The 14006-nt window shown below is 34.4% G+C and overlaps 1 protein-coding gene across 3 annotated transcripts in view; it reads right to left on the minus strand.

The window, feature by feature from the left end:
• Positions 1-14006, minus strand: part of ALG5 (ALG5 dolichyl-phosphate beta-glucosyltransferase) — a 41992-nt gene that overhangs the window by 15718 nt on the left and 12268 nt on the right. For 2 of the 3 annotated variants that reach the window (XM_014862689.3, XM_014862688.3), the window contains exons 6-7: positions 11439-11552; positions 759-818 (exon numbers count right to left, since the gene is read on the minus strand). In XM_014862689.3, the coding sequence (XP_014718175.1) occupies positions 759-818; positions 11439-11552 (174 nt within the window). The remainder of the gene's footprint in view (positions 1-758; positions 819-11438; positions 11553-14006) is intronic. The other variant, XM_014862690.3, reaches the window with a different exon arrangement.

Genomic DNA, 14006 nt, shown 5'->3' on the forward strand with positions numbered 1-14006 from the left:
AAGAATTTCATGTCTTCGGTGAATTTTTTTTTTTTTTTTTTGGTGGGGAAGATTGGCCCTGAGGTAACATCTGTCGCCAATCTTCCTCTTTTTGCTTGAGGAAGGTCGTCTGCTGAGCTAACATCTGTGCCAATCTTCCTCTATTTTACATGGAATGCCGCCACAGTGTGGCATGATGAGAAGTGCTAGGTCTGCGCCTGGGATCCGAACTTGCGAACCCCAGGCCACCAAAGCAGAATGCATGAACTTAACCACTACACCACCAGGCTGGCGCCCCCTTCAGTGATTTTTTTTTATATCCTAAAAAGGGCAGTTACAACTTGTCAAATTTTAAGGTATAGTGCTTTTGTAAGAGGAATAAAGTTAAAAAAGAATTTAAACTTTGAATGAAACAAAATATAGTATCTAAGTGTGCAAGTATGACAAAACTAAAGGCAGTTGATAGGTTCAAAAATGCATCATTTAGAAGTTTGTTATATATTATAACTGAATGGGGACTGTTTGTGTCTTAAAAAAAAATAAAAAAGAGCTGCTTGCATCCTAAGTCAAAGTGAAGTCTACATCCTTCTGTAAACTCATTAAAAGAAAAAATCAATTCCTAAATGTTCCAATTCTTCACAAATTTCCAAAATTAAAAAAATTCTTTTCTTTTGAAAGGAACCTCATTTTTATGAGATTAAGTATGAAAGCTTATTTTGTGCTAATTTCTATGTAAAACAGGAATAAACTGCTGACCCCTGCCAGTTAATGAGCCTCACCTGAGCAATTGATTCTTTTTCCAAATGAGCTCGAGATCCACATGCAATAGCCATTTGATCCTGAAGAAAACAAAATCAAACGATTTTTCAAAACTTATGTATCATTAATAAAAATATTTATTTTCAATGTGAATATCTCATTTTTTAGAAAATGATTTTTTAAAAAAGTAAGACTAAATATCTTTAAAGGTTTATTGAGGAGCTCAGAATAGTTACAGCTTCAAGAAGCCTAATTGCACTTACTAAGAGGACACTAAATATAAGAGGCATGTATTACTTCAAAATTCACATATTTAAATGATTTTTCTGATTAAAAATACTATATCAATATAAGTATACTTTTTTAGAAAGAAAAATTAATAGTATTAGAAAGACAAGGGTTATCTGTAGATGGTATGATTTTATATATAATCACTAAAATCTTGAAAATCTAAGAATATCAACTGAAAACCTACTACAAACAAGAGAATTTGAAAAGATGAGTGGGAACAAAATGAATATATAATATTTTAGCCTTCATATGTACAAACAATAATCAGAAGATAAAGTGGAAGAAAAGACAACATTTACAACATCAATAAAAAAGAAAAATCTAGAAATAAACTTTACAAGAAATGTAGCAAGATCTAAACAAAGGAAACAAGTAAATGCTACCAAGGGAAACAAAACAACACAGCACACAGAGGGGCACACCATGATCGTGGGCAACGGCAGGTGACGACAGCATTAAAAAGTCAGTGCTCCTTAAATTAATCTTTAGTTTGAAGGCCATACCAATAGAAATACCAAAACAATTTTTCATTGAACTAGACAAGCTGATTTGAAAGTTAATATTGAAAAATAAAGAACCAAGAAGAGCCAGGAAAATTCTAAGAGTGAGGAAGGACTTGCTCCAGAGGATTTAAAAACATATTACAAATTACAATAATTAAAAAGGTACTGGAATGTAAACAGATAAATGCATGGGCCAGAATGGAAAGGCCAGAAACACAAACACACACACGTGGGTACTTAAAATACAATAAAGATGACATTTTAAATCCCGTGGGAAAAAGATCAATGAATAAATGCTGTGGGGTGTCCTGGTAGCCATTTGGAAACCAAGCCGCATGCTGACAAGGATATATTCCAGATACATCGAAGATTTAAGGGTAAAATAGAAATAATTTGATCTCAAGGAAGGCACAAGTACATAAAACCCAGAAGAATAAATGAATTTGAAATAAAAAAAATTGCTGTGTGGCAAAACAACAAAAATTCAACCATATTAAAAATTAAAAGACAAAATAAATGGAGGAAAATGTTGATAATTTATATTACAGACAAAAGGCTAATTTCCAAAATGCACAAAGTACTTCTACAAATTATTAAAAAAGTACTCAACAACTCAGGTGGAAAAGAGGCAAAGGCTATGGACAGAGAGTTCACAAAAAAGTAAGTAAAAACAGCTCTTAAACAACTGAAAAGATCCTCAATCACACTTATACCAAGAGCAATGCAAATAAAACCTAGCAGTTTTTACCGTACTGTGCCTACACACTATATGGACAATGATTTGAAAACTGTTAACAGAATTACAAATATACATATAATTTGACCCAGCAATTCCACAACTGGGAAGTCTTCCTAAAAATAAACTTGCATATGTGTAAGAAGATATTCATGCAAGGCTAATCATTTCATTGTTTGAAGCAGCAAACTTGTATATCTATCCAAAGGAACTAGCTATGAAGTTGTGAAAGAATGAAGAAGTGCTTTGATGTATATATACAGCTCAATCTCCAAGATATATTGTTAAATGGAAATAACAGAACAGTGTATAATGTTATGGTTTTGCGCTTTATTAAATAAAGAATACATATACAAACTTCCAGATGGAGATATAAGAAATGGATAACACTAGTTACTTCTAGGAGTAATTGGTTGACTGAAAAATGAAGGGTGGGGCTAATTTCACTGTATATCTTCTAATACTATTTGAATTTTGAATCATTCACCAAAATAATTAAAATTCGTGTTCATTGTAAAAAAAATTAGAATATAAATTTACATATATATGACAAAACTTTATTATAAAGAGAGAAGTCACATATAATCTCACTACCTAAAAGCAGCCACTGATAAATTTTGTATATTTACTTGTCTATTTTTTGTACTTTTTTCCCTCTGCATTTAAAAAACCATAGCTAAAATTTAGTCATGTGTATCATGCTCTTTTTCATTTAAAATAACCTAAAGTTTTCTTATATTCAAGTTCATTGTTTCCGAACTTTTTATTACAGGCATTTTCAAACATACCCAAAAGTAGAGAGAATAAGAAAATAAAGCCCCATGTGCCCGCCACCTGGATTCAACAATTATCAACAAGCCCCTCACTACCACCCACCCAACCTAGGATTATTTTGAAACAAATTCTAAGCATCCTATAAATTGATATATATTTCAATTATAATATCACTATCATACCAAAAACATTAATAATTCCTTAACACCATCACATATACTCAGTTTTCAAATTTGCCCTATTATCTCGTAATGTTTTCAGTTTGTTTCAATCAAGAGCCAAATAAAATCCATACAAATTGATTGGTATTTCTTTTATCCACGGGTTCCCCCTTATGTCTTTTAAGTTTTTTTCTTATAATTTATTTGTTAAAGAAACAATGGAATTTATCCTGTAGAGTTTCCTAGGTTTTGAATTTTGCTGATTTGACCCCCCTGGTGACATTTAACATGTTCCTCCGTCCTCTGCATTTCCTGTGAACTGGGTGTTAGAGTTAGAGGCTTGATAAGATTCAGGTTTATTTTGCAAGAACTTGTCATAGTCGTGCTTCACGTCGGTCTTTCTTTCCTGTGCCGATTTAAGGACAATACAATATTTCACTGTACAGATAACCACACATACTTTCATTTTTTGCCTATGTGTTGATGATTTCTAATTTCATGTTATTATAAAGGTGCCTAAAAGAATATCTTTGATATAAAACTCCAAATGTATTTTGGATTTCTTTCTTTGGAGAAGTCATAGAAGTAGAATATTAAGTTAAAAATATGAATGTTTTTAATGTATAGGATCCAAATTAATCTTTAAAAAGGCTCTTTACATTCCCACTAATTGGGTATGATATTGACTATTTCATTAAATTCTTGTCAGTTCTAATCATTCTCATTTTAAATTTGCTAATTTGATAACAGAAAAATATAACTACACATGATCTAATTTACTTTTTTTTAAAAATAAAAAGGTAAACTTCCGGGAAATTTTTATTAGCCATCTATATTTTCTTCTAGAAATTATCTGTTATCTCTTTGCTTACGTACTATTTAATAGTAAGAATAATTTCTTCCCTTTTTCTGGCAGAGGTACTTTGCTCAGGAAGGGAGAGAAGGGTTTTCTTAGAGGAGAACCACGTTAAAAGTTCAGATCATATATGGCGAATAAGCTTTAACTTTGAATCCAAAAAGAGCAGTAGCATTACTGAGCAATAGATAAAGAAGGACATCCTTCTACCTTTCAGAGACTGAGTAGAGTTAAAATACCACTTAATTAAACTAAAAACAAAGCAAAAGCAAAAGATTTCATTTTAAAATCTCCTTTTCTTTCAGCATAAGCCTCTAAAAGCTTTTAAAGCGGGTTTTGTGTATCTGGAGTTCTGATGTAAGAACTGAATCCCTGATAGTGATCTCAGTATCAGGTGGAATTCATCTAAGTAGCTTTTAGAACAGTTAGCTGTTCTTCAGGCATGAAGGATATTCTTGTTTTAAAAACTGCTCATATTAGAATATATATGTAGACATGGAGTCTCTTTCTTCTAAGCTTCTTTCAGAGTATAGCTGAATTTCTTATTGTTTTAAAAAATGAATATTTTAGTTGCTATGACAGTTGGCTTTTAAAAGTGGAAAAACTGGTGCTGTATTCTATTCTAGAAAGAAATGCTTAATTAGAATCTCTCTTTCCTAACACTTTTTTAGTTAAGTGTTCTCTCACAATTCATGGGAGAGAAGTAATAGACTAGAAAAACTAGGAAAGTCCAATGTACATTAACAATTATAAACAGTAACATTACAATTAGTTCTGAAAATCAATCACAGACTAATGTTAATAATTAGAGGTAACGGTTACTGAGTGCTGAACACACACGAAACGGTTGACATAGATTTCTAAATTTTGATCATTTCCTCAGGATTATGAACTTGGGCTCATCGTCCTTATGTCAGAGATGAGCAAACTGAGATGCCTGGATTAACCTGCCCCAGTTTGCATGGGATTTGAAACTAGGTCTATTCAAACTCCACATCCAAAGTTAAGAAACATATTGAAATGGAAATTGGCACAGGGCACTCCAAAAGACAAAAATGCTTCCAAATAAGGTAGAGCTATAGAAACAAAGTTGAAAAAATTTAGAAATTAGTAAAAAAAAAAAAAGTAAATAGTAAAATTAGCCATATTCAGCCAATATGGGCAGAAACGGAAAACTTGGTATATGAAGCAAACTACCAAGTTAAGAATAAGTTTTATTTATTATAAAAAATAAAGTTTTGATTTAAAAAAAATCACCCCTCCCCTTTTTCTTTAAAAGCAATATAGGTTCATTGTTAAAAACTAACAATAGAATTAATCTAAAAAAAAATCTGAAAAGATACCCATAATCCCACCATCCAGACAACTGATGTTAACACACTATTTCATATATAGATAGATTTATCCATATATATCCAGATGTTTAAAATTTGCTTTTTTCACTTAATTATGTATAATGAATAGCCATCCTATATGATAATGAGTTTAACCAGTGTAATTTAATATCGGACATGTTAAATTGTTTCTAGTTTTTTCCTCTTATTAAAAAACACTGCTCCTTGAAAATTTATTTTTATACACATTCTTAATTATTCCCTTAAGATAAATTTCTCAAAATTGGGTCAATGGATATGAATTATTTAAAGCTTTTGATTCATATTTCCAACTTGTTCTAAAAAAACTTTGTATCAATCTGCACAGACTCAACAGATAAACTTGGCAATATCTGTTTTGTTTCCTTTTATTTGAGGAAAGGTACCTTATTACTTCCCTGCCTTTTAAATTAAGAGTATTTTCTCTCGACAATCACAAGGATATGCAATTTATGAAAATTTCTGTGGTTAGAAAAAATTATGGTTGTTAAAATCAAGGTTTCAATCTTCTAGAACAAGGGTGGTAAACTACGGCCTGTGGGTCAAAGCCGGCCTGCTGCCTGTTTTTGGATGGCCTATGAGCCAAGAACGGTTTTTAAAAAAAGAAGAATATTCCAACAGAGACCATACATGGTCCACAGAGCCTAAAGTGTTTCCTCTCTGTCCTTTACAGAAAAAGTCTGCTGTTCCCTGTTCTAAGGGAGATCCACTTTCAAACTCGGTTCGTTGGTATTGAACACCTGCTCTGACAGGCAGCCCTTGGACTCCACTAGTTTGGGAAACACACTGTGATCTGCTGAGACAGACTCTCCTAAAGTTTTATTATGTACAGTCTACCACTTTTTTACATTTTCAAGCCTGCCTTTTTAATTTTTGCATTCTCCTTTGTTTGATTTTCACAAAGATTTCAGCAAAATGCTTGTGTAACTACCTGGTCTATAAAACGAATGACTTGGGAAGTCAAGGGATCTCTTTTGGAAGCCTGGTCATCTACCCACGTATTGAGAGGGTGAAGCAAATAGACTAGGTTCTTAGACCTGCCTGCGTGGTCCAAAAAAGGGGAAACATAATTGTTATTCTTTTATTTAAGGAACAACCAAACCACACATACACACATGAAATGCTGGTGTACCAAAACCGCACTTAACCAAGGTACCAGGTTGAAGATACAGGAACATGCAGGGTCATTAGTTAGCAATCACTCCAGATTGAGCTGTGTGCGTGGTTAATATTTGTTTCCTATAGTTTTTCTTAATGTAATTTTACTCCATATCTCTTTAATATCCATTACCTTTAATCATTTGTGGCCTTAAAAACCTGAAAACTAAGTTTGTTGGAACTATGTCTAAATGAGAATTTAAGATACAAATCATGGCCTGAGGAATTATCCTATGATTATGGATTACAGACTTCTTGTCATCTATGTTGCCTGTTCACGGATTTTTGACTCTATTTCAAATAGTTAAATCACTAAACAAGTGATCATCATATACTTTACTTAGAAAAATTACTGTAAAATCAACCATAATTTTATTAGAAGGGTAGAAAAACTACTGGTTAGGAAGTTGAAAAGCTGGGAGAAAGTTTTGCACTTAAAAAAAAAGATAATACAAGTAAAATATTTGGAACTAAAGGTAAATATCTCTTTTACTTGTTTATCGTACATAGCTCTACTTAAATTATGTACATTTAGTTTAGAACTTTAAAAGAACAATTTTCTTCAGAGAAGGAATTACAGGCAGTTTTTCTAAGTTCATCATATAAGAATAATCAGACCAGAATATATGACCTGGCTACTCTAAGAGGAAATCCAAGTAAGAAGCAGCAGCAAATTTCTTTTTGTTGCAATTAAAAATAAAATCCGCTGAGAAGCAAACATTAGAAGCCGTCAATACTGTAGAAGACATTTAAGTGAACTACTGCCATCTAGTGAGTCAGTCGTGGAGTCATTATAGAACTCAGCTACTTTGAAACCCATGTTCCCGTTTCATTATTTTCAGAACTGTTCTAGTCAATTTTTATCAGGGCTTAAGGAAGTATATGCAACGCATGCTTATCAAATCTGTGGCCTACATGAATTGAGAAGGCAAGAGCAAGTGTACTAAAGATAGAATAAGAAGCCACACCTTGAGAAACTGAAATTGAACGTGCTGATGTTTAATAGGGATAAGTAGCGAGCCACACTTTCCTTCCTAAACAAAACAAAGCAAAGGAAACACAGAAACAAAAATAACAACGGTACCAGTACAGGGATGTGGAGGCAAGGTTCAATGGCAACACATATGACAAAGACCTGGCTGTATGAGGTAAAAATGTAACGTGGTGACCAGATCGATACCAGCTGAAGCATCTTCAGTGGAAAATGACCAAGATGGTAAGAAAAAGAAATATGCTCTTTACAAACTGGAAGAACTACTGACAGCGTAAAATAGAGAAGACACATGGAAAATAGCTTTAACGCTCTGAAGGGCTGTCACAAAGAAGTAGAAGTAGACTGTTTTGTGTAGCTGTAAAATTAGAACCACCAAAAGGAGACAGACGTGCATTTAATGTAAAGAGGAACTTTATAACTGAGTTGGGATGGAAGGGCTGCTTGGGCATCACCAGGGCTATGCAAACAGACACTGAAAGATCACTTGGTGGTTGTGAAAAGTTTCCAATAGTGAATAAGTGACTAAATTAGATCAAGGGTCTGCAAACTACAGCCCGTGGCCTGAATCTGGCCTGCTGCTTGTTTTTATAAATCAAGTTTCATTGGAACACAGGCATGGTCATTCATCTACGTATTTGTGCTACAACCACAGAGTTGAGTAGCTGCAACAGAGATTGTATGGCTTTAAAGTTGAAAATATTTACCAAATGGCCCTTTATAGAAAAAGTGCCAACACCTGAATTAGATAATTAAAAAGTTTCTAATTCCTCTATGCACATTAGCTTCAGAATATAAGTTTTCTGAGAGCAATGACTCTTTATAAGCTTTGTGAGAATCATGAGTAGACAGGAGTCCTGATTCAAAAATAATTTTCACTGGGTCGATCCAAAGACTATGGATTTTGGAACTTTAATTACCTATCATTTATCTGCCTCCTTTCCACTTCCTCCAAAAAGTGTTACATGATGCATATTGATAAAAACTCTTAATAAACTGAGTTCCAATTAATTCAAGTGAGTTGTGATCCTCTTAAATAATCAGGCTTCCCTTGAGGTGCTACAGACCAAGGCTGTGAATTAATAGCTTAATCATATGAGTTAGTTCTTTAAAACGCAACATTTACAGTAACAATGCAGTAAACTGAATTATGACAAGGAAAAAAGATGGCATCAGAACTCCTTTCCTTTTCAGAGTAGTTTAAAGGGAACTGGATTTACAAGAGGAAGGATCAGATTTTTTTCCTGTTTATTGTTTGGTTCACCTCCTAATTTTGGTTAAATCATTTAATTTTTCTTTGCCCCACCAGAGGATGACAAAGTCAGCTGCTAACAATTTGACACCTTCCACCCCGCCCCCCCACTCATGGCTCCCCAGCTACAGGGATAATGAGGGAGCAACATCTATCAAGTCTCTGTGGGTTCTTTCGGGGGAAGTAGGAAATCAAACCCAAAAACTTCATCAGTTGGATTTTTCTTTTAGCTTATCATGATTTTGTGAGAGGTGGAAGAAGACATACTTTTTCAGTAAGAGTGAACATGTAACATATCCAATAATAATTTTGTATCATAGAGTATAAGGCAGTACTGTCCAACATAACTTTCTGTGATGATGGAAATGGTCTATGTCTGTGTGAGCCAATAAGGTAGCTTACAAGCTACAAGGATATGAAATGTGGCCAGTGAGACTGAGGAACTGAAATTTTAATTTAAATTTAAATAGCCACACGTGGCTAGTACCTACTGTGTTGAATAGCACAGGTAAAAGGGATATTTTCAGAACTAATTCTTTTAAGAACTATATTAATTAATTCATTTAGTATCTCTAAAGAAAAACTGCTGGGAAGAAAGGGGGAGTGGGTGATGGTGGAGGGGGAAATAGAATACTTCACAAATCACGAAATTAAATAGATACTGATTTCTAGGAAGTAGGATATGAGGTGAGGGTTTGTAATATTAAATTTTCTGTTGTTTGGAGTTTTGCTTTAATGAGTTTTATATGTTGTGTTTTACTTTATTTGGTTTTTGCTATAATGAATAGGGATTATTTTAACAAATATATAATAATAAAAAACAGTTCTAAATTAGGTCTATTTCATTCATGGGTAGTTCTATTTATTGATCTTATTGTAGCACTCAATTTTGCTTCCTTAGTTCTGTAACTTCTTTTTTAATATCGTTCTGTTGTTTTGTCATCTCACCTTCAAATGCCTGAATTTGTGTTGCTGAATGCTTATTTTCATTAATTATTATTTCCTTAGCAAAAATATTCTCATGTAATTTTACCCTTTTCCTTGGATTATAATGGCTTTCAGACAGGGTTTATCTTTCTTTTGTATGAAACTTTAATTCTTTTTTTGTAGTAATAGGTTAGTGTAGCTGCCATTTATCTCTTGAGCTCTATGTAGCATTGTTGGGTCACTTGGGTTCCCTGCTGTTGTGAGATGTGGTCTTGTCCTGTACAAGGGGACACTCCTCTGAGGAATGGATCTAATCATATGGATCTGTGCCCCAAACTTAGCTTGAAGCCCCGAAAACGGTGAGCCTCAGCAATTTTTCTTGCTTCTGCTGAAATCCAGGGATACTGTGTATTGTTTGATGTTGTCCAAGGGTGCTTATTCATTCTTTCAGTCTGATTCTTTCCAGACCAGGAGTATTTGGTAAAAAGCTCAGAATTTGGTAAATTCATCTTCTTTTTCTAAATGGCTTTTAAAAGATGGGAATGGCACCAGGATTTTCTCTTTCCTCAATCTCCACTTTTTTCTTTACATGAATATTGATACAGTCACATACTCCATAATGACATTTTGATCAATGATGGACTCCATATACGACAGTGGTCCCATAAGATTAGTACCATATAGCCTACGTGTGTAGTAGGCTATACCATCTAGGTTTGTGTAAGTACACTCTATGGATATTTGCACAACGATAAAATTGCCTAACGATGCATTTCTCAGAATGTATCCCCATCGTTAAGCCACACATGACTGTAGTGGCATTATTTGTAACTGCCAAAGCTGGAAACAGCCCAAATGTCCTTCAACAGTTGAATGGATAAACAAGCTGTGGTATACCCACACAATGGACTACTACTTAGCAATTAAAAGGAACAAATTACTGATACACGCAGCAATTTGGATGAATCTCAAATGCATTATACTGAATGAAAGTCAACCTCCACTTTTTGAAGTTATGGCATAAGTTGCACATAATCTTTTTTGAGTGGTTGCTGCTTGTGTTTTTTTTTTTTTCTTCTTCTCCTCTTCCCCAAAGTCCCCCAGTACATAGTTGTATACTCTAGTTGTAGGTCCTTCTAGTTCTGCTATGTGGGGACGCTGCCTCAGCATGGCCTGATGAACAGTGCCAGGTTCGCCCCCAGGATCCGAACCAGTGAAACCTTGGGCCGCCCATGCAGAGCACATGAAATTAACCACTCAGCCATGGGGTCGGCCTCTGCTTGTGTTTTCATTTATTTGTTTCATCAAAAACAAGATTCTGTGATCCAGTTTCATTTTACATCTTTACCTGGAAGTCTCAGTCTATGCTTTTAAATAAAAGCCTTAGCTAAATATGCATGATAAATATTAAAACTTTGGTAGAAACAATTAAAAATCAAGGGAGATGGCCAGAGTAGTAATAAATGTCAAATGAATCTCAGAAAATCAGTGAATGTTTGTAATAAAATGATTAGCTCTTCTGTAGGACTGTATACACGAATTTCACACCAAGAAAAAAAAACAATTTAAAACTTATACGTAAATTATAGGTAACTTACAGGTAAAGCCCATTTTAATTTTACTTTAGACCCCCTATATTCTTGATTGAATATAATTTAAACTATATTCTTAGACTCACAGGCCAAGGCTGTAGATCATTTAGTCCCTTTTCTAATTTCTCAACATCGGGAAACTTTGTAGCTCCATCAGCATCTGCCATAAGGATCTTTTCTCCTCGAGAACTGAATATACCCTGTATTTAAAAATTTCAATTAAAAGAAAGTTGCTTAAAAATTAAGGTTAAATTCAATGACATAGTTTTTTCTGCTTTACTTAAAATATCTAAGAGTGAAATATTAGGTATGAAATGGGAGAAGGAGGCCAAAGTTCAGTGGAAACAAATGACTGATAACTTTCCAAATGTATCTAACGCCTATTTCATGATTTTAAAAACTCTGTGAGGTCATACTACTATTACCTTGGAAAATATCAAGATAAGAAAATAATTTGGGCAAATTAAAGATATTCTGCATCAATAAAAATAGAAAGTAAAATACCTGTCATATACATGACATATTTTGTATAAATGACACATATATATGTATTGCAGATATATATTGTGTATATGTATCATGGCCCTTAAAGGGATCTGGGGCTACTTACAGCAGCATATGAAGGACATATTTATGGACAGACTGAACAAATATTATGCAGATTTGCTGTAAAATGCATCATAAGATGAGAGATCTTTAGTATTCTTTATTGTGGAATCTAAAGTATTTTAAATTATTATTGAATAAAGAAATATGGATGTTACTAAAATTTAGGAAGTGGGGATATATCCAAATACTATTTTATGTTATTTGAGGCATCTCACACTTAGCAAAATTATGCCACTCAATTTTGAATTGTTGGTCTTTTGTGCAAAATATGGCTGTATTTACACCGTATCTGTGCAAAATATGGCATATATTTCACACAGAAATCAACTATCAATTATTAATTTCACGGTACATTTGAGTCAATTCATTGTTTCTTAAGTGTAAATATATTTATGGTTTGATACAGTAGAATATAGCTTTGCTATCACTTAACTGTGTGAATACAGATAAGATATATACAAATGTAGACAGAAACCTGATCATTAATTCTATCGTAGAAGCCCACTCATTAGTATCTGTGATGTCTTTTATTATACCCATTAGAATATGGGAAAAAGGCAGAAATAAAAATGTTATGTTTAACATCTAAACAACATACATGAAGTTTTAGAAAAGAGAAAACATGACAAGGTGCAAAATCTCTAGCTATGAGTTTGACACGGAAAAAAAACCCCAATAAAATAACTATTTCCGCGATACATGACAAGGGTGAACTAGAGGTTATTATTTAGCATTAATGGAAAATTGCCTCTGCCCCTCAAACTTGTTTAAGCCGCCTCATCTTTTTTTTTTTTTTTTTAAAGGGGCGGGGGGTTTGTCAATGTCTGCTGCTCTCCCATTCTACCACTGATGGCCTTCGCTTCAAGGCCAAACTTCTTGAAAAGGTAGTCTGTTAGTGGCTCCCATTCTTGTCCATTCAATCATACCCTATCCACTCTGATTGCTCTTTCTCTTATTTTTCTTCCTCCCCATGTGCCTCTTTTCCCCAAGGCTTGCTTCCTGGCTCTCCTTTTGCTTTATACCCTCTCCCTGGCCAATTCAATGGGTTTCAACTATCATCCGATGCATGTGGATGACTCACTAGTACCCTCTCTACCAGGCTATTCGGGATATCACTACTTGGTATCTCAAACTTATTAGGGCTCAAACTCAACTAAACATATTGTCTCTTCAGTCAGTTTCATCTCCAGTGTTTCATTCCTTCTATTAATGATGTATCATCCTCTCAGTTACCCAAGGCCATTGGAAATTCATTCCTCTCCCTGATCACCTGTTACAACTCTACCTTATTTATAACACCTCCTACGTTTATTCTCTTCTCTTTTGTTGTGTCACCATCATGATCCAAACAAATACTCATTGTACCTTGTCTATATTACTGTGCTGGCTGCTGTCACTCTGTCAATGGTAAAAGTATAAAAGTCCTTAGCCTAAAGTTCATGATCCGAGCCCACCTGCCTCTCTGACCTTATTTCTATACAGTCAAGCCACATGTACCTAGCAGTTCCTTTTTTGCTGAGGAGTATTTGCCCCGAGCTAACAGCTGTTGCCAATTCTTCTCTTTGTGCTGAGGAAGATTTGCCCTGAGCTAACATCTTTACCAATCTTCCTCTACTTTCTATGTGAGCCGCCATCACAGCATGGCCACTGATAGACGAGTGGTGTAGGTCCATGCCTGGGAACTAAACCCAGGCTGCCAAAGCAGAGTGTGCTGAACTTAACCACTAGGCCACTGGGCTGGACCAGCAGTTCCTTTATTGTGGCATGTTGACAACACTACGCCTTTGGTCATGTTCCTCCTCTGCAAGCTCCCTCCTCTGACTTTTGCCTTGATAATTCCTATTCCTCCTTGAAGACTCACTTCAGAATTTATCTCCTATGAGAAGTCTTTGCTGCTCTTACTAGATGGAAGGTGGTAGCAACATTTTGCAGATATTTCTATTATAGCATTTATAACACCACTAAACTGTGATATCCTCAAGGATAGGATGGTTGTCTTTCATCTCGGTATCTCTAATAAAGTATCTGGCATGTAGTAGGCACTC

This window comes from Equus asinus, chromosome 11, assembly GCF_041296235.1.
Source record: "Equus asinus isolate D_3611 breed Donkey chromosome 11, EquAss-T2T_v2, whole genome shotgun sequence".
Lineage (NCBI taxonomy): Eukaryota > Metazoa > Chordata > Mammalia > Perissodactyla > Equidae > Equus > Equus asinus.